Raw genomic sequence first — 21,892 nt, 5'->3', positions numbered from 1 at the left:
CTAAGGATATAAATGAGAATCACCAAAGTGAAGTTAAATACAAATAGAATAATCAGTTCCCGATGCTTATAAATATTTTCTTTTTATGTTATATTTATAGCAGTCTTCTTTGGGTGATTTTAATTGTTTTTTCTTTTTCTTATTTTTTTAAAGAGTTATTTATTATTATACATTAGTACACTGTAGCTGTCTTCAGACAGTACCAGAAGAGGGCGTCAGATCTCACTACAGGTGGCTGTGAGCCACCATGTGGTTGCTGGGATTTGAACTCGGGACCTCTGGAAGAGCAGTAAGTGCTCTTTCCCACCGAACCATCTCTCCAGCCCTTGTTTTTTTATTTTTTCTTTTTATTTATTTGTTTGTTTGTTTGTTTATTATATATAAGTACACTGTTGCTGTCCTCAGACACTCCAGAAGAGAGAGTCAGATCTCATTATGGATGGTTGTGAGCCACCATGTGGTTGCTGGGATTTGAACTCCTGACCTTCAGAAGAGCAGTTGGATGCTCTTACCCACTGAGCCATCTCACCAGCCCCCCCCTTTTTTTTTTCTTTTTAAAATCACCTTATGGTCCTTCTTTTTTAATGACCTTCTATTTACCGTTTTTAGCTAAACTTCATCCAGTAAAAAAGTCACCACTGTTGTACAATTCAGAGGATAAAAACACAGTAGTTTTAGTATCCAGATACAAAAAGAACTAAAAAGGGAAAAGCAAGATAGCAAATGAATGAGTTCTGGTAATCCACTGCAGTGCACATGTAACCTTCCAGTTTAAATAACAAGAAAGCACAAGATTCTTTTGAGGTATTAGGTACTTAATAAAATAGACATGTATAAAATATTCTAAGAAAATAAACATTTATAACTGCATTACATTCACACTAATATAGAGTGCATACCAGAGTAAATAGAAGTGCCTACTATCCTGAGCATCACTCAGGAAGTGGGCATGAGTCCATTAGGTGTATATTTGATTTGAGTAAGTAAAATAAAAGTCCAATCTTTAAGGGATGCTTGATACACTTAAGTGGGATGGGGATCAGTCTAATGATATTTTTATGATAATAAATAGCATATACATATAGGAAGTAGGGTCAGGGAAAAACAGATTTATAAATGCGTGACAAAAAAAGGAGTAGGAAGCACACCCACAATGTATCAAAAGTTGATGGGAGGCAGAAGGCTGGCCCCTGATGGTCATTTTCATCTCTGTTACAAGTTTGGTTTAGTTAATTTTTTATAGACATTATAAACTTTTCCTAATGTCCACAAAGTAAGAACAACTTCTTCTCTTAAAAGAAAAATGGGAGTATCTGAAATAATAACAAGTTTCCTGAGTTCAAACTCCATGGAGTGGATGAGGTTCAACACTGAGGAAATGGAAATGTTCATTTGTGAGCTCACGCTTTCGTGTTGCACCAGTATCAGGATCTCTCACGGGGGCCACCTCAGAGGCGGGGGGAAACAAGATTTTACTTCTTCATAATCAGGAAAGAAATAGAGAGTGCTTAAGTGTGAGAACTATACTCTTGATGTAACAGTGTGGCTTTGACTTCCCAAAAGAGGGAGTTGGGAATTCACGGCCAGGATGGTGACTACATAAATGACACTTTCTACACACAACCTGTTAGGGATCGGAAAGCAGTTTAAAGGAAAACCCACATTCCATGCTTATTTAAGCCTTTTAAGTTTAATTGCAAGAGTAGAGCTAAATCAATGGAAGATATCACTGTCCACAATAATAAACAAAAAGCTGCTTCAATTTCTCTGTAGAGCATTCAATTGTAAAATAAAAACTGTACTCAACTCTTGTGAATGTTTACATTTTAAATGGTGGGGTGTGCATTTTTAGATACTGGAAGGTTCCAGGACCTCAGATGTTAAAGATGCTAAACTGAATGGGTTCCAACTATTACTTGGACATTCTGATTTCTTACTATGCAGAAGAAATACAGACAAAACTGGCAATGGCTGGCATTAATAACAAAACTGCTCAGGATTAAATGTTGTGTAGAGCTTCTCTTCATTGAAAATCATGTCCACAACACTTCATAAGCTAACACCAATAAAATGCATTTTTGAAAACCAGCATAAAATAGTTTAAGTTAGCTTTAAAAGAAATCAAAAACTATTATATACTATATATATACTATATATGTTGTATTTTATAATATATGACATATACTGTTATACATGTTATATAATTTTATATACTATACTTTATTTACTATATATGTTAACATTATAAATATATATATTATATTATTGTAGATAATACATACTATATATAATGTTATAGAGAGCATGTATATTATGCATATAATATGTACATAAAAAGACTCAAAGTAAAGAAAACTAAGAGAATAAACATTAACCATGAAATAAAAGATATTAGCAACTGATCCCAGATTCAGGCTGATAAAAACAATGACATCACTCTGCGAAACTCATTCTAAGAAGAATCAAAGCCTGCAGGTTAAATATTGACAGAAAACACACACACACACACAATATTGCTTAGAACAGAGCATCAGTGAATACAGAACACTACTAACCAACCATTTGATCTTCTTGCCATGGGAATGTAGTTAAAAATAGATGGTTTGCCTTTCTTAATCAGAATGTAGTTTAAAAAAAAAAAATCACCAAGGTTCTACACATTTAAAACAGGACTTAAAGGCCTGGAAAGATAGTTCTGTAATTTAGAGAATTTGTTGCTATTACAGAAAACCCAGGTTTAATTCCCAGCATCAAAATGGTAGCTCATAACTATCAGTAATTCCTGTTCCAGGGGATCCAATGGCCTCTTCTGTTCTTCTAGGACACCAAGCACACATGTGGCATACAGACATACATTGCAAACAAAACACTCTTACACACAAGATAGAAAGAATAAATCTAATTTTTAGATTTGATTATTTCTAAAATCACACTTAAGATTCCTAGAGTTTCTCAGCTTCTAAATGACGTTAGTGCATGGCAGAGAATAGAGTTTACATATTTAAGCTACCTATGTCCTAAGATGAAATATGTCATACTTCTAATTAGCAGATTTTTTGTTTAAGCTATAATTATATATGCTTTGTAGGACTATGATCAAGAGTCAAAAATCAAACAAGCTATTAATCAAATAAAATGCTGAAAATATTCAATATATACAATGCTTAAAATGGAGATTTTCTGTCTCTCTTCATACCTCCAACACTCCTAGAAATCAATATGGAAACCAGGCTGGCCGTGAACTCAACAGAGATTCAGCTGCTTCAATCTCCTGAGGCATACACCACAACACTCAGCTTGTAAAACATTATATATATATATATATATATATATATATATATATATATATATATATAGTATTTTATTATATATAATATATATGTTGTATTTTATTATATATGATATATAATGTTATTTATGATATATCATGTTATATATTATACATTATATACTATATATATTAATGTTATAAACAATATGTATATTATTGTATATATATACTATATACAATGTTATAGAGAGCATGTATGTATATATGTACATAGTATATATAATCTGTACATAAAATGGATTATCTATAGAATACTATCTACAATCTTGAAATACAGAGCAGATAAAAACACCTCTATAGATACCTTTATATTAATATAATAAACAAGAACTGTTAATATATTTTGAAATAAGCATCGAGTAATATAAAGGTTCTACTTCACAATCATGAGGCAATGCTTTATACTGACAACCTACATCTTTCATCAAAATTCAAACTTATTGGCTGTCAAAATTACAGCAATTCCTTTCTTGTAACTCTGGGATCTTTATTAGAAAGGTTATATATATATATATATATATATATATATATATGCATGTGTGTGTGTGTGTGTTGGTTTGAACAGGTTTGGCCCCCATAGAGCTATGTTTTTAAATGCTTGGTCTATAGGGAGTGACACTATTAGGAGGTGTGGTCTTGTTGGAGGAAGTGTTTCTCTGTGGGGATAGGATTTTAGGTCTTCTTCTATGCTCAGGCTCTACCCAGTACAGAAGAGGCCCTCTTGTTGTCTGCCTGTGGAAACCAGTCTCCTTCTGAATGAATGCCTTCGGATCAAGATGTAGAACTCTAATTTCCTTCAGCACGTTATCTGCCTGTCTGCTACCATACTTATCACCATGATGATAATATACTGAACCTCTGAAACTGTAATCCAGCCCCAATTAAATGTTTCTCTTTATAAGAGTTGCCTTGGTCATGGTATTTCTTCATAGCAATGGAAACCCTAAGACTCTGTGTGTGTGTATGTGTGTGTATGCGTGTGTATGCGTGTGTGTGTGTGTCTGAGAGAGAGTATGCATGTTTATAAATAAGTATATATAGAAATGAAGACAAAGAAGGTAGAGAAGGCAGGATAAAAATAGAATAATTTTAAAATATATACAAATTCTGAGCCCATGTGTACTATCTTTAGAATTACATTAGATATTTTTCAATAACAAATAAGCTATTTTGAAGATAGAAGTGTATTTAGAGAGAAAAAATAAAAATGGAATAAAGTAGTATTAAGGGTTGGAGAGAAATAAAATAACAACACATAAATCCAAGAAGAGTACAGAAAACAGACTAGACACATAAGAAATTAGCCATCTTAACAGAAGTTTAAAATTAAAGAAAACAGAAATGCCACACTGACCCCAGGATTACTAACACTCAAGGAACTGTCAAGAACTTAGGTGCCAAGCAACCATACAAGGTAAATGATTCTATTTCATAAACTACCTATCTGCAAAACTTTCCTTAGTTCTATCCAACTAGGCTGATAGTTGGAGGGGCTACATCTCATTTTGATGAGGAAACAATGGGTGCCATAAGGCAGCTGCTAACACTTCATGCTTAATCAGGGAGGGGACAAAGAGCAGGAAACTGGCAGTGTATAATTCCTCAGGACACACCTCCTACAAACCACTTCCTCCAGCAGGCCCCGCCTCTTAGCGGTTGTACAACCTCGAGAAATAACACTGGGAACTGGGAAGTACGTGAGCTTATGGAGGTCATTTTCACATTCAAACAATAACATTTGAGCTTTGAATGTTATCTTGACACTGCCACTAGGCACAATTATTCAATGTACAGATGGTCAGAGCAAATAAATCGAGGCTCCAAGGGTCAGACAAGAACTCAGATCATCTCACCACTATTTGTGCATGCCAATAGCTCCAAACACAGTAAGGCATCAAAATGAGGAGAAGCTGTTTCAAAACAGAGAGCCATTGCCCGTTTTATGGTGGTACAAAGTTATCTCTGGAAAGGTGTGTGTGATTAGAACAGACAGCCATCTCCCAAGCAACACAGTGCTCAAAACCGGCATGCATCACCAAGGTCTTCTGGAGTGGGAAGTGGAAGCCACTGGACTAATTCAGAGAGGAGACAATAAAGGCCGATGCCGAAGATGAAAAGAACAGTATTCTGGAAATCCTGCTGAGGTAGAATCTGCTAAATTTCCTGACTGATTGAAAGTGACAATGAAAAAAAAAATAAAAATAAAAAGACAAAAGGTAAGAGGACTGACTATAAGTTTGAAGTCTGAAGACACCAAAAGGAAAGTAGACCCTTTGAGAGCAATAAGGAATTTAGAAGGTTATGTGGATCTACAAGTAAAAAATAATAATAACTGTGCTTCTTCACACAGTATGTCAGGTTAAAGGCTGCTTTTGATTGGATGGGTCTCATTCCCAGGAAGTTTAGACATATTGTAAGTATGGCTCCCTTAACAAAGGCAACTTGCACTTAGAACTTATAGCTGTATGCCCATAATATACCATAAATAATCATCAATTAAAGTAGCTAGCAATTACAGTGATTTTAGTTTAAACAAAATTTCAGCAAAGTGTGTTTAAGCAGTCACACAAGCTACAAAATAATTGGTGAATCAATCCATGACTGAAAACCTTCAGGAGTTGTAAGTAGAGACAGCCAGATAACGATCCTGGGATTGGGAGAGGTCACTGTAGAGAGACTGAGAGTTTTCTTGTTTCCAAGAAGAAAGTCCACTTGGCTCTCATGTGCACTGAGATGGGGCAGCAGGACATGAGCAGAACCCCAGTGCTATCTAACACTTATCCTTGCAAAGCATCCCCACTGGTGTGCTTTACCATGTTGACTACAACTTAGTGATCTTCACATCTAGTCCTCCAATTTGATGATTCTCCACCCAACTTGTTTGTCCACTAGCTCCCAGGTCACTAAACCTTTTCTACTCGCCTTCACTGTGTTGATGTCAACTCGGTCTCATAGTCTCTTTGATTTCCCTGACGTAGCTCATTGAGATTTCATCTGTGGTTGTAGTGAGATAGACAACTGGATTCAGGATGTAAGTGACCAAATACAGTTACTAGACTATCATTATACCGACTTGGTTATTGCTGGGAATGATTTCATACATACTATAGCAACTGAATCTGGACTTTATGATAGAGAGAGAGAATGTTGAGATACACATAACCATCTGAGAAGACCTAAGTATAAATTCAAAAATATCAGATCTGCAGTCATAACAGTAATCACTGAGGGCTTAATGAAGCATGGTCTCTTGGCCTATGCATGGGAAAGGCTAGGTATTTATGGAGTAATAATGAAGGAACATATTTTTTTAAAGGAAATGACTTTATCTCTATACTAGATTCCGTTATATTGTATAGGCAAAGCAAAAAAGTACCTTGTCAAATGGCACACTGTTATCCAGTGCTGCAGATGAAAGTGAATGGAGTTTACATTTCTACACATTGTGCTACTACAACAGGGCAGGGGAATACTGGGCCAGGTAGCCCCTGAAAGGTCATAACAATTGTACAACCATAAAGCAAGACCTCTGTGATGCAGAGTGCCTGGGAGGGAGGTATATTATATTAACCTGCACTGTGTCCATATAAGAGAGCCAGCTGGGACAGTATGATCTCCTCAAGTGCTTTAAACAGTAAACTCTAAGGAGCTAGGTTGTACTATCAAACGTGTTATAGAAGTAACCAAACCTTAAAGAATGAAAAATGTGCCCACATAGAATAAAAGTCATTACTGCAGTTCTTATTTATTACAAATATAAGTCAGAAAGTTGAAAATCACCTGCTTTTTTTCCTTTCTTGAACATGCCCTGGATATATTGGATGTTTCTAGGAAAAGACAAAGGCTTTGATATGTAACTTGCTCAAAGAAATACAACTTAAACCTGGGAAATAATGAAATGATACATTCCAAAGATTTTTAATTCAATCCAGTTGTACAATATAATCTGTCATGGCATCTAGCCAATAAGACGGTGAATGGACAGGAATCCCAGAACCCACTGCTTTAGTCTACTGTGCCTTCTCTAGTGTCATCCGTTTATGAGAGCTTAGATAGGGGCACAGTTTATTGGCTTAATATAACTGTGTGAATTCCTATATCCTATGCTTTTGTTGGAAGAAGACTACAGAAAATTTCTGGGACTGTTCTCCCTTGTTGTTGTTGATTTGCTACAACTAAAATGGTTGTGTTTATGAGAAAGTAAAATTCAAATGTAGATGCTGAGGAAAAGGAATGTAGATGCTGAGTAAAAGGAAGAGAACATTCAGTAAAGGTGTTACTCCCTTTAGTTTCTCTGCTGAACAAAGTAAACTAACACCCGCTCTTCTCATCTGATCTGTGTACTTCCTCATTAAAATTAGCACAGGTATAATATTACAACTAATCAAAATAGTCTTCACATTTTTGCTAGGCACCTGATATCTACAAAAGAGTTAAGAAATTAAAAAAAAAAAAAGAAATGATAAATAAGGAAACAATTCCATTCTTCAAAGTTCTATATCCCAATCAAACAATTATGTGCCTCAAATAACAGAATCCTTGGAACAGTTATTAGAATGTGACCTAGGAACAGCAGCATCAGCACCACTTGGATAATTGTTAAATTCAAGTTCCCAGGCCATCCTGACCTACTGAGCCAGCATGGCTGGTCTCTCGGGTGATGGAGACACATATTAAAGTTTGAGAGCTTAGACTTCGGCATACTGCTACACAGACTTGGGTGGAATGGCTATGATGGAAACAAAAATCACACTATGAGTAGTTCCTCTTTGACATAAGAATTTTTAGTTGAGCGCAAATAAAGGAACAGTTCTCTCTCCACTCCCTCTTTTCTGCATAAGGGCAGAATACAGATATTTCTCTGAAGAGAGAACTCCAAGAGAAGATAAGGGAACCAGCAAATAAGCCTTACCCCATTAGTGTCATCCCAAGAGTAATCCCCAGGGTGTCTCTCTCCTGAGGAGCCTAAAACTGCTTCCTATTATTCTTACCTTACCTTATAATACTATCATTCATTGTCAAGTATGGTACATACCCTAGAACTCTAAGCAACCACTCTGAATACGTTTTCTTTCAGGTTTCCCACATGCAATGTGCTCCCCCCCCCACACACACTCATTAACACAGTTTATTGTTTGTTTGTACGTCTTGTCTTCTGTCATTTGTCTAACTATATGTCATTTGGTCAAGGGTGCCCAGTTGAAATTCCTGGACAGGAAAAGATTCACCTTCGCATCAGCATGGCTGGGAGGGACAAGGGCAAGGTAGTTTAGGAGAGCTGATGGGTAAGCTGCAGTCATCACAGAACGGTGCTGAGAAGGAGAGAAGATCAATATTATAGAGCAGTGGTAAGGTACACTAGACACAGTGAGCTGAAGGGTTGCCCTGGCTGATGTTTTATAGTTTTACTTTCAAATACACTATGAGAGGCAGATTTCAGGAATGTTCTTATTTTAGTAAGGTTCAGTTGACAAAGGCTTGCCTTTGAAATGGTCGGCCAACTTCCCTACTTCAACAGCAGATTTCTTTATAAAGTGCATCTAGTGCTGTGTAAAATACTTTAGGACTTTTTTCACAAATTCTTATGACAACAGACAAATGTTGTCCTATACCCTTTCCCTAATACGTTATGTTTCACAGGATTTGTTCAAGGAAAAGTGTGAAGTACTGAATCTGTTGTTGGGGAACGAGAAAGTTCCTCAAGGCTGAAGCACTGAAGTTCCACACACAGGGCTTCTGCTTCCACAGTCAACAAATTATCAACAAAAACAGGGCGAAAAATAAGTACAGAAACAAAGCCACAACAATTACTTCGACACGAAGTTCATGATCGATACAAAATTTATTTTAGTAATTGCAAAGTTAGTTAGGTTAAGAAATGGGAACATTCTTCCAAACTCATTTTTTTCTCCTCATTCAAGCATATATCTTCATCATGCATATGTGTGAGTGAACCTGTTTGCATGCCTGTGTGTGTGTGTATGTGTGTGTGTGTGTGTGTGTGTGTGAATGTGTGTGTGTGTCTGTGTGTGTAGATCAAAGTAACTAGTTCTCTCCTTCTACCATGTGGTATTCTGTCTGGGACAGAACTCAAGCCATGCAATTTTGATTGCCTTTACAATGTGACATACTTCACCAGCCTCACTCTTCCAAACTCTTAACCTTTATTTTTATCTCAAGTGTTCCCACCTAGTTCACCTCTAAATTCAGTTGTAAATGCAGGTGACATATTGTATATATGGAGAGAGAGAGAAAGAGAGAGAGAGAGAGAGAGAGAAATAGATACATATATTATATATATGTGTTACATGTTATATGCTCTATGTTATATGTCATATATATTGGCACTGTGCACACATGCCTTTAATTCCAGCACTCCAGAGGCAAAAGCAGCCAGATTTCTGAGTTTGAGGCCACTCTGGTCTACAAAGCAAGTTCCAAGGCAGCCAGACCTACACAGAGAAACCCAGTCATAAAACCAAAAATGAAAGAAACAAAAACAGATACACCTGGGTGGTGGCGGCTCACACCTTTAATCCCAGCACTTGGGAGGCAGAGGCAGGCGGATTTCTGAGTTCGAGGCCAGCCTGGTCTACAAAGTTAGTGCCAGGACAGCCAGGGCTACACAGAGAAACCCTGTCTTGAAAAAAAACAAAGAACAAAAAACAAAAAACAAACAAACAAAAAAGCAGACACAGAGCCAGATGGCTGCCAGTTGTTATATCCATTTCCAATGCTTTATAATCATCCTTTCTATGTTTACACAGATTTCACATGAGCAGTAAACCTTTCAGTCTATGTTTGTGGGACAGCAAAGCACATTAGGATCACAATGGAAGAAACAATATGGTGGAACTTCAGCATTCAGCCTTGTCTGACTCACTTCATTTCCTTAATCATATTCACTGCTTTTCTGAGAATATCCTTGAAATATATTTTACTACTTAGAACACTTAATTTCAATTCACAGTATTCACTATATTAAGCAAATTTTTATTCTCAAATGATATGTCCTATTTGCTGCTCCATGAGGCCCATGAGAAGCTTAATATGATCATATTGGTCTTTCCTGTCCCTCCTTCATCTGCCCTAAATCCCTCCAACACATTTCCCTCTTGATGTCACGTCCTTTCTGTTTCTGTAACCCATAGCATCCATTTGGCGCTGTCCATATGTGGAGGGCTATGGGATCATCCAGTGAACCAAGGATGGCCCATCCCCAGTAATCACACCCTAGAAAAAGAGTGCTATTCCTGCTCTCACAGCTCTCAACTGACAACAGCTAGGAGGAAGGTAAAGCCTCAAGAACTTCTCCACTTATTCTGGTATTGTGACCGGCTTAATCTTGTGCAGGTCTTATCCAGATAACCACAACTGCTGTTGATGTAATGACCTAACAGATCCAGAAGACAGAATTTCAAAGTAGCCACTCCCTGACTCTGGTTTTTATATTCAGTCTCTCTCTCTCTCTCTCTCTCTCTCTCTCTCTCTCTCTCTCTCTCTCTCTCTCTCTCTCTCTCTCCCTCCCTCCGTCCCTCCCTCCCTCCCTCTCCCTCTCCTCCCTCTCCCTCTCCCCCTCCCCCTCCCTCCCTCTTCCTCTCCCTCTGCCTCTCCCTCCCTCCCTCTTCCTCTCCCTCTCCCTCTCCCTCTCTCTCTCTCTCTCTCTCTGTGTGAATTACAATCAGTTTGACCTCATCTACAGTCACTGCTGTAGCTGTAATAATTTATAAACAATTAGTTTCTGACACTATCCTCATTTTTGTTTTATAGCTGTTGTAGGCTTTGATTCTTTAAGGTCACTGATATCCTTCTTAAAAAACAAACAAACAAAAAAACAAAAATACAATCTCAACTCCACACTAGGACTGCTACCCTTCTTCAACACCACCGATTCTTCATTTTCAGGAGGCCACTATCTGACAAGTAAACTTGACAAGGAATAAACTGACAGGAATAAAACATGAATATGCTTCCACACAGCATTACATTTTAGCTATTAAAAGTTCTGCGTTCCCTTTAATTTTCTGGTTTAAATAGTCACAAAACTAATTAAACACGTACACGTGTAAAGACTAGCAATACCATTAAGTCAAGCCATGCCAATTTATGTGTATGGGCTTTTGGGAGGACTTTATTTTCAACTGCTGTCCTACTGATCATTCTAACAGAAAGGCATCAGGTTTGTGATTATTGCCATGTATCCACTGGAAAACCTTTACTATAAAAGTATATTCCAAATTCCTAAAAAATATCATTTAAAAGAACAGCTAACACTTTGTGCCTTAATTTCCTCCTTAAATGATAATAAGGCCTCTAAGGAAGTGTTCATATTAGCTGATCTTCAGAAAATGTTTAAATGGTACTCTTGCCATAGAGAGTACTCAAAGGTTAAAAATAAAGAGAAGAGGGCTGGAGAGATGGCTCAGCAGTTAAGAGAACTGACTGCTCTTCCAGAGGTCCTGAGTTCAATTCCCAGCAAACCACATGGTGGCTCACGACCATCTGCGGTTCGATGATGCCGCCTTCTGGTGTGTTGAAGACAGCGACAGTTTACTCACATACATTAAAAAATAATAATAATAAATATTTTTTAAAAAAAAATCAAGAGAAGACAAGGAAAGGATTGGAAAAGGAGGGGACTGTTTTACTACGAGCAAATTTGAAACCTTATCATCAAATAAGTTAGGAAGTATATTCTGACTAGCCAACCATTACATATTTGTAACTATGTAAAACTATTGTTTTCCTAACCAGTAAACACTGGCAAATTTGAAACCTTATCATCAAATAAGTTAGGAAGTATATTCTGACTAGCCAACCATTACATATTTGTAACTATGTAAAACTATTGTTTTCCTAACCAGTGTTTACAAAGAGACAACCAAGAAGGGGAAGGAAGCATCAGTGGGCAGTGTCCCTGGTCTCATCTACAAAGGTGACCCTGTTGGGAAAACACATGCTATTTGTTCCCTGGGCTGAACATGATTAGTTTCTTCATCACACAGAGACAAATTAGGAAGGTTGCTGTGGTGCACAACAATCATCCACTAAACAAAGTCCAAGTTAATGATAAAATTGAGTTCTCTTTGTGTTTGATTTTCATCTATCTGCACTCAATTATAAATGAGCTATCAGAGAAAGCTGCCCATTAGTGGTTAATTTGTAATGACTTCTGCTGCCACTGGTGACTCATTGGAGATGAGGCTGAGGGTCTTCAGCTGAAAGTCAAAAGGGAAAAGAGAAAGACAGATGCTGTTCCCCCTGTGAGGCTGACATGGGAGCTCCCACACTCAGAGATCACTTTAAACACAACCAAGCTGAAATAAGATTGGATCTAGACATTGAAAAGAGTCTCGGCCAATGTTTCTCATCTTTTTGCTGTCTTTTACTGTCCCTTACATTGACAGGGGTGTACAAAATACAGTCCAAATTTTTTCATATCAAAATGACTATTCCTCGAGTTTTGAGAAGGTGTTCAATGTGTGCTATGCCTAGAAATAGCATTTAATTACCAATTTGAGGTAAATAGATCATCATCTCCTGACTGGAACCCCTCTCACATTACAAGCATAAACCCCTGAGCATTCCGATCTCTAACAAATCCAGAATAAACGTATTTCAGGAGCTCCTACCTTAAGAGGTATTCAACCACAGAGCCGAAGTACCAGGCCTTCTCCTTTTATGAACAGGTGTCTTGCAACAATATTAAAGCCACCTTCACGTTGACTTGAAATACTAAATATTTAAAACCATTATTGCCAAATTTTTACACATATATTTTTATATAATCTGTTTCTTTTTTTTCTTTTTTTTATATTTATTTTTTACTGGTTATTTTATTTATTTACATCTGAAATGTTATCCCCCTTCCTGGTTTCCTCTCCATAACCACCCATCCCTCCTACTCTCTCCCCATCCTGCCTCTCTAAGGGTACTCCCTCTGCCCCCACTCCTGCCTCAGCTCCATAGCATTCCCCTACATTGGGGCATAGAGTCTCCATAGGACCAAGGGCCTCTTTTCCCATTGATGCCCAACAAGGCCATCCTCTGCTCCATATGCAGTTGGAGCCATGGGTCCCTCCATGTGTACTCTTTGGTTGGTGGTTTAGTCCTGGGAGCTCTGTGGGGTGGGTGTGGTTTGTTGATAATATCTGTTTCTTACCAAAAAAAAAAAAAAGTTGTACAGTAATATTTGAAAACACAATGAGAAACAACAGTTGTTCAGATGATAGTGGAAGTTGAGTACTATGGGTCCTTGGATATTTATTATTTAGTTTCTGGATAAAGAAAGAAAAAGGAAAATAATCCACCAAAAAATATTTCAAATCTTTGAGATTTTAGTCACTTTTCCATTGTTGTGCGACAACAATACGATCACGGTGACCTTTACAAGAGAAGGTTTATTTGGATTTCCAGTTGGAGAAAGGCACACCATGAGGGGAAAGGCATGGCGCCAATCAGCATGCATGCTGCCTGGTGGGAGCGGAAAGCTGAGAGCTCACATCGTAAAGCAAACATGAAAAGCAAGAGTGAACTACAAGTGAGGGAAGGCTTTAAACTCTCAGAGAATGATGAGTGACTTAGTTCCTGCATCAAGCTAAGGCTGGACCTCCCAGACCTTCCCAAATAGTCACCAAATGGGGACCAAGAATTCAAATACCAAGGACTGGGGGCACATTCCCACATCATAGTAAAAATAAAGGCTTTTCCAGAATTAAGAAGACAAACTGAGGCTGAGGATACAGCTCAGTGGTTAAGCTCTTAACCAATGTGCATGACAACTTGCATTCAATCTCAGACATACACACACACACACACACACACATGCGAGCAAGCACACTCGCGCATACACTCATGTATGCACACAATCTACAACAAAATACTCATTACACAAATAAAACCAATGTTTTTTTAAAATAATAAGAACCATAGATAATGGTAAAGATTCATTAAAACAAACTTAAACTAATATTCATTTGAGGATTTTTCTTTCTTTTTCTAACTGGTGTGAACAGGAGTCTTCCAGTACACAGAAATTCTACTTATTATAAAATACTGCTTAGAATGGTGTACTAGTAAATGCATTGTTTCTGGGATATTAACATTTTATAAGAAATGTATACATTCCTTTCACTTTGAATTTGATATGAAAATGCAAAAGCATTTCCCATTGTGAAGGACAGTTATGAATACTGAATACCATATCCATTCATGAACACAGTACACATAGGGTAGATCTTACAAATCAGACATTACCAAGCCTCCAAAACTTCACTGTGTAAAAAAGTGAAGTTTCCTGATCAATTACAGACAGGATTATAGATTGCTCTATGACTAAAGTAGATATTGGTCACAGCATGAGAAGAAGGAGACTCAAGGTTAGAAGGGGAAAAGGGACACTCAGTGACAGGTAACTGGATTTTAAGAATATGGAAAGCATCTCCCAATAAATACTGGTTCTTTCAGGGCTATAAAACAGGGGAAAGCCATTTTGCGTAAAATGTATATTGTCTGGACTGCTCTGAGAGAAGACCAAACTAATCAAAATGAGATTAAAAAACAAGCAAATAAAAAAAAAAAAACCAACAAGTACACAAGTATAGTTCATATAAAGAATGAAGATAAAACTGAAGTGCAAAGCATAAGGCAGAAATGGGAGGCTCTGGACAGAGCCAGGAAGCCTGGTATCCATGATGTAAGTGAAAAGCACACGGGCATGAAGACAGGTAAGTGCTCAATTACACAGTCATACATGGGATTGTGACTATCAAAGAGAAAAGTACAGGGCATAGGGAAACTGAACTGTAAACTTCCTATCAACTAATTCAGAAGTCTCACGCAGAACCTAATGGGTCAGGGAATTTCATCACAAGGAATTCAAACAGGAGAACAACAGGAAGAGAATCCCATGTCTTAGTATGAAGGCCACTCTGAATAGTGTATGAAAATTGGGACAGGAAGTATGAAGTTTTGTAATGATATGGTCATTTTTGGAAAACAATATGAAACTGAAACTGTGTTTAGGGCACAGAGTAATAAATGCTTTGCTTGGGTTTGGTTTTTCTTGTACTGTACTACAAAGTCAAGAGAAAAACTGCCATTGACCCTCCCTTCCTTCCTTGGGTCCAGAACTGACAGTGCGATACTCCCAGTAAAAAAAAAAAAAAAAAAAAAAACCAAAAAACAAAACAACAACAACAAAAATAACATAAAATCCAAACCTTGTTAACTACTATATTAGGAAAGAAAAAGCAAAAAAAAAAAAAAAGATTGTTCTTAAGTTATAGGTAAAAACATAAAATACAAAAAGGAACACATCTACTTTCCCACTTATCTTTGCAGTCACAAAGAAAAAACAGATAAAAATATAATATTACTTCATATATTTACAATTTTTTGTGTTTCCTATCAATATGCTAAGGAATTTACATGCACATGCACACACAAACACACACACACAAACACATACACGAAAGAAAAGAGGGAAGAAGAGTCAATTCTTAACAGGGCTTTATTCTCATCTACAGGAAAGAGGCCCTTCTCTGCTCCTTTATTGAGTGCATTAACATTCATTGTATTTGCAAACACAAAGAATCATCATATTTGCCATAAAGGGAAGCATCTAATTCTACCTGTGCACTCTCTCAAAAATTAGATGTTTCAGGGTCTTAAGGTTGATTAAGTTGAACTGGGTAACAAATGAAGTGAATGAGGATTTTCTGTGGGTCACAGAAGAAAAAAGAAATATCACATATAATAATAAGTAAGGCCATTGCATGCGACAGATAATAAGAATAGCCAGAATCTTATGATCAGCGTACACTGCGGGAAAGCAAGGACCTAGTGGAGGCCTCAAATCATTAAGTATTCTCCTGAGCAATGTGCTCTCCACTTCTTGCATCTTAGAGGGGCTATTTTGAAGTTGGAATTAAAAAGGACAAATTCCCCACGGTTTCTTTTCTCGCCCGAGCAAATAAGTAATGGCAAAAATAAAGTAACAGAGAAAGAAAAAAATGTCATAAATTGCAATGAAATTTTATAAAAATAGAAAGCAGTTAAAAGGATAGGAAAGTAAACAAAATGGAAAGAATGGGCTACAGAGATGGCTCAGTGGTTTGCAGCACTTGTTGATCCCACAGGGGACCTGGGTTTGATTCCCAGAAACCACATGAGAGTTCACAACCAAGGAATACTTTGCCATCTTCCGACCTACGTGGATACCAGACATGCATGTGTCTGTTACCTATATACACATGAAGGTAAACATTCATAAACATACGTTTTTAAAAAGTGAGGAAAAGAAAAGGCAAATCCATACTCGGACTTTACAGAGGAAGAAGCCTAGAGTACCAGTTTTCTTTTCTTTTTTTTTTTTTTTTTTTCTTTTTTAAGCCTACAGCACCCGGTATTCCCAGGTGGTCTCCCATCCAAGTACTAACCAGGCCCGACCCTGCTTAGCTTCCGAGATCAGACGAGATCGGGCGTGTTCAGGGTGGTATGGCCGTAGACGAGTACCAGTTTTCTAACCACACCAGCACAGGCCCTCTGAAGGACTCAGCATCCAGGAGCCCTTGGGACAAGGAAGAAGATCAGGTTTAAAATAAGAACACACGGCTGCTGGGTGCTGCCTTCCTGTTAGCCAAACAGGTCTCTATAGAGCCCTCTGCATTCCTCCAGTGGAAAATTCCAGTTTATTCTCTGAAAACTCCTCTGAATGAGGAGTCTCTAGACACAGTGAACTCCAGTGAACAGTGAGCTCAGATGATGGTTGGGAATAACCTGGCTGAACGTAGGTAGACCACTCCTCCATATTTCTTGCTCTTACCAATAGACAAGTATACAGCCCTCTCTCTGTTCCAGGCCAGCTCTGCCCACTCTGCCCACTAAGCATAATATGTTACAAATTTCAAATCAAGAAAAAGAAAACATTGCCAGAGGGGAGAAAAAAACACAACAAAACAAAACAAAACCCTTCACTCACTCCCATCAGTTCAAAGCCAGGCTGTTCATTGACTATCTAACCGGGAAACTCACCAGAGAGAAATTAAAGGCCTTTCCAAACTAAATTTAAAATGGAACTCATGTAGTGAGTACAGCCTGCGAAATGACATACAGAGATTAAAAACCAACACAGGAAAATAAGAGAAGCAGTTAATAATATAAACCTAACTTAAAAGTACAAATCAAGAGCAAATCCTTACAGACTTTCAAAGAATACCCAGTAAATCAAAGCAGCTGAAAGACAAGATCGTCTTTCACAGTGTAACAGAAAGTCAAAATGATGCATAGGTTAAGAGAAAAAGACAAAATCTCTGAGATTCGATATACAAATATTAGGTATCCTTAAAAGCACGAGATGGTAGAAAGGGAGGAAAATTGACAATGACAGAGTACATGAAATGTTCTAGAGATGAAGGATCACACGTTAACTGATGAATCTTCTTAGGCGATGACTGACAGGAAATTCTCCTGTGCTACATCCCGAGCACAGACCTCTGCATTGCATCTTTATGCCTGTGCAGCTCATTCTGGTTCTCAGGCATTACTTTTAATCTACTTCATCACATCCCCCAGACTCTCTCCACAAACTATCTATTGCTCCCTTTGGCTGTCAGGAAAGAGTTAATATTCTGTCTTTCAGAATGCTAAAAAATAAATAAATAAATAAATAAATAAATAAATAAATAAATGGAGGTCTGTTTCCTATGATCTATAGAACATGTTACAACATGAAATTTTAGATCCGGGACACGTTTCACATTCTACTTCATTTGGGCCATTCTCTCCACTCTCCATTTCCTCCTAAACTCTTACCCTGATGTGCAGTGCTAGTACATTTCAGAATATGACCCATGCAGTTAGAAAGACTCCAGTGAAGACACAATGAATAATAATGCATTTACTTTGTAATCTTGTAAATTTGCCTTTTAAAAGTACTCACTTCTTTTCTAGTAATACAATGAAGTATGGAAACAGATGACTATAACTTCTAATTTTTTTTTCCAACGGTCTAAATCGCAAAATGCAGCTATTAGGTTTCATGTTCTTTTCCAACAATCAATTATGTAACATCTAACAATGTTTTATAATTGAAAAGCAGGATCATCCTGCTATGCAACAAATTACATCTGTCTAAATTTATAAGGGAAAGAACTCCTAAGATGATATTACTTAGAGATGGGACCCTGGGAATTCATCAAGTCTCTTTGTAGAAACTAAGTATATTATGGGCTCAGTGCCCTTATAAACCTCAGGAGAGTTTACACAGATGAACTCTCTAATACCTCCCTTCTCTCTGCCATGTGAGAAAACAAACAAGCCCCCCCCTTCTGAGATTAGGAAGGGATAGCTTAGAACGTAATCATCATTCCAGAAACTCAAACCAGGAGCAAGTACATCTCCATAACTTGAGCTATCCATTCGATGGCACTCTGTTATGGCAGCTTTTACTAATAAGATGAATAGGCCTTTGTAAATGTTAACGCCCCTGGTGCATATTCTTTTACGGATTGGTAAGGAGTAGTTGGGGGGCATAAATATAAGGGACAGAGAAAATAAGTTAAATCTAAATATCATTGCTAGTCTCTTAGTTTTAATTAGAATAGTAAAAGGGGAAAAGGGAAAGAGGGGAGGGGAGATGAAAGGAGAGGAGGGGAGGGGGAGGAGAAGGGGCAGGAGGAGGAGAAGGGGGAGGGAGAAGAGGAGGAAAGGTGGGAGGTGAGGCAGGAGACAAGGCTAGGGCTAGTATATGGGAAGGAAATCTTCAGTTTTCCCCCAGTGAATCTGTTCAGTTTACCTTTCTGATTTCTTTACCCATGTCTCTGATGCACAGGTCTGGCCTTTGTGAACCCTATATCCTGGGATTCTGATTTCTAAGAGCTTTGGCCATTGTCTGGCTCCAACAAGATACTGGAGATAAAAGGGGAATGAGGGAACAGATCAGTGTCTCCTTGATTCCTCTGGCTCCTTCACGGGAAGGCTGTTACAAACTACCTTTACTTCTCAACTGAAGTCCAGAGTTCCTACCAAGATGGCATCGCCCTCCCACAGGGTTTCCAGTTATTTTTTTTTCTAGTGGCAGAGAGGGGTTACATTCTTGAGACTTCTAACTCAGTCTTGTGAACTCCCTAGTTTGCTCCGTGCATGCTTATGTATGAAAATAGCTTCCTCGACAACAATACCAACTTAAGGTGTACTGTGTCCCCCTTCAGAGCTGGATGAATGTGCACCTTACTCACTCAGCACACTGAGTTACAAAGATTTCTTCCTGCGTGCTCTCATCGACTTTTAAATGCTTGAGCATCACTGACCCCTGTAAGTTTCTGTTGCTGTATACACATCATACAATGAATATATTGTTTATTCATTTTTTAATCCAGTAGCACTTTCTATTTTTAATACATGCATGCTATATGTGAGTGTTGGTGTGTGCGGCTGTGTGTGTGTGTGTGTGTGTTCACTTACACTTCAAGGACAGGTAAGAATAATACATAAACCAAAAAGGATACTTAATAACTATGAAAATTGCTAATTTCTTTTTTTAGATTTAATAACAGTACTATCAGTATACATTTTAAAATAGTGAACAAAATGTTTTAAATAATGTACATTGAAGTATAAAGAAGATGAATAATATGAATGTAATTATCCTTGAGGTAAGTGGTCTTCCTTGTATCTTTAAGGACATGAATGTTTAATTTATTTTATACCATTTTATCTTTAAATAAAAATTTAAAGGTTTTATTTATAACCTGATGTAAGAAGTAAAGTCTTTTTCAATAGTTCAGTTGAAAATTTTAAGTGTTTTTCAGAGAACAAAATTATAATTTCAGCAGTAGAGAATGCTTATTTTGTTAATGGTTACAAGATAATTCATAAGAGACTTTCACAATAAAAAGGTCAATCCCTTTGTGGAGTGAAATAAAATTTCAAGCCCTGCTTAAACCACAGCTCTTAATTACCAAGAGAGAATACCCAGGGATAACATCAGGGTAAGGGGCCAAAAAGTTCCTATCAATTGTCTTTTACAGAGATTTTAATAGCTTCCCCCAAAAGGTCCATCAGTTTTCAAACACGAATAATTAAATGTCACTGTTTAGTATTACAGTAGCAGCTAAGTGTACCCTTATCATTTGAAATGTCTAAACACTAGTAATAATATCTTGTATCAGAGTCTCTTCTTAATTACCCTCACCATAAATCTTAGAGTTTCATCCAGAAGAAAGAAAAGTTTACCTAATATTTATTTAATATCTCCCTGCTGTAAACCAGTTATTGGCTTTATTTTTTAAAAGATTTATTTAGTATGTATAAAGTGTTCTGCCCAAACATATGCCTGCATGCCAGAAGAGGGCACCAGATCTCATTATAAACAGTTATGAGCCACCATGAGGATACTGGGAATTGAACTCAGGACCTCTGAAGAGCAGCCAGCACTCTTAACTTCTGAGCCACCTTTCTGACACTTAGGCAATTATTTTTAAAAACCCAGATGAGAATGTAAAAAGCATTTTTAACCATGAGATATTATCTGTTGAAATAATTTCAAACATTATTTGATTAAGGTAGACCACTTTTGAAACAGAAGCATAATGCAATATGTAGCACAGCACAGGCAGAACTTTATAAAGGTCTTTAATCAGAGTAAAGAGGGAGATACCCAAGGTAGCGTTAACATAAATCATTCATCCCTGGGACAGGCTAAGTAAACCTTACCAAAATACTTAGGAACATCTTTTTAATACTTGCATATAAATGAGGCATCTTAGAGAGGAAATCTAAATCTAAACACAACATGCATACATATTTCATCTCTGCCTTACACACATAGCCTGAAGAGAAGCATTAGAGATTCTTGACAATTTATTTAAGAAACAAAATGTCATGGTATAGAATTTTCCCAGGATGTCATCATGTCAGCTCTCAAAGCACTTCTGATTCTGAAGATTTCAGAGTTGAAATTTGGGATTTCAAAAGCTCACAAACAGATTTGATTATTTTACCACTTACACAGAAGCCACATTTTGAAAATCATTTACTCAACACTTAATTTTAATGGCCAGAGAAGTATCTGGGCTCAAAAGACTGTCTCAATAATATAAAGGGAAGAAAAATATAATATTTCTGAAAGAGCAAATCCACACAATTCTCAGACCAGGCAAACCTACAGAACTAAGAAAGACCAGCTATGAAATACAACCCTTCAAAACTAGCCTTAAACGGGCCTCAGTGGTATTGTGGTACACATCTAAGACTGAGTTTGGGGCAGGCTTGACTATATGCAAACACTTCATCGAGAAAAAGGAAGAAACAAACAAACGGAGAAGACGGAACATACCTTCAGTTTGGACCCATGAGGTATCAGGGGAGATTTATTCTGCTTGGGTGGGATATACAGCTCCCATTTTCCATATTCCAGCTTTTTATATGGGTGAGAAAATGGATTCCAACCACCTAAAAACAAAAATCATGTAACCAATGACTTGGGAGGACTATGAATTTAACGTAAGATATAACATAATGCTGACCGGGAGGACTATGAATTTAATGTAAGATATAACA

At 37.3% G+C, this 21,892-nt stretch overlaps 1 protein-coding gene and 1 non-coding gene across 2 annotated transcripts in view; both read right to left on the bottom strand.

Moving 5' to 3' along the window:
• Positions 1-21,892, bottom strand: part of Gbe1 (1,4-alpha-glucan branching enzyme 1) — a 240,595-nt gene that overhangs the window by 139,738 nt on the left and 78,965 nt on the right. The window contains exon 3 of the mRNA XM_021184815.2: positions 21,669-21,784. Coding sequence (XP_021040474.1) covers positions 21,669-21,784 — 116 coding nt within the window. The remainder of the gene's footprint in view (positions 1-21,668; positions 21,785-21,892) is intronic.
• On the bottom strand, positions 16,722-16,840 carry LOC115029593 (5S ribosomal RNA). Its single transcript, XR_003835164.1, has one exon. It is a non-coding gene; the product is annotated as a 5S ribosomal RNA (ribosomal RNA).

This window comes from Mus caroli, unplaced genomic scaffold (assembly GCF_978045245.1).
Source record: "Mus caroli unplaced genomic scaffold, Mus_caroli_1 scaffold_17, whole genome shotgun sequence".
Lineage (NCBI taxonomy): Eukaryota > Metazoa > Chordata > Mammalia > Rodentia > Muridae > Mus > Mus caroli.
This window is presented reverse-complemented; position numbering and strand designations above follow the sequence as displayed.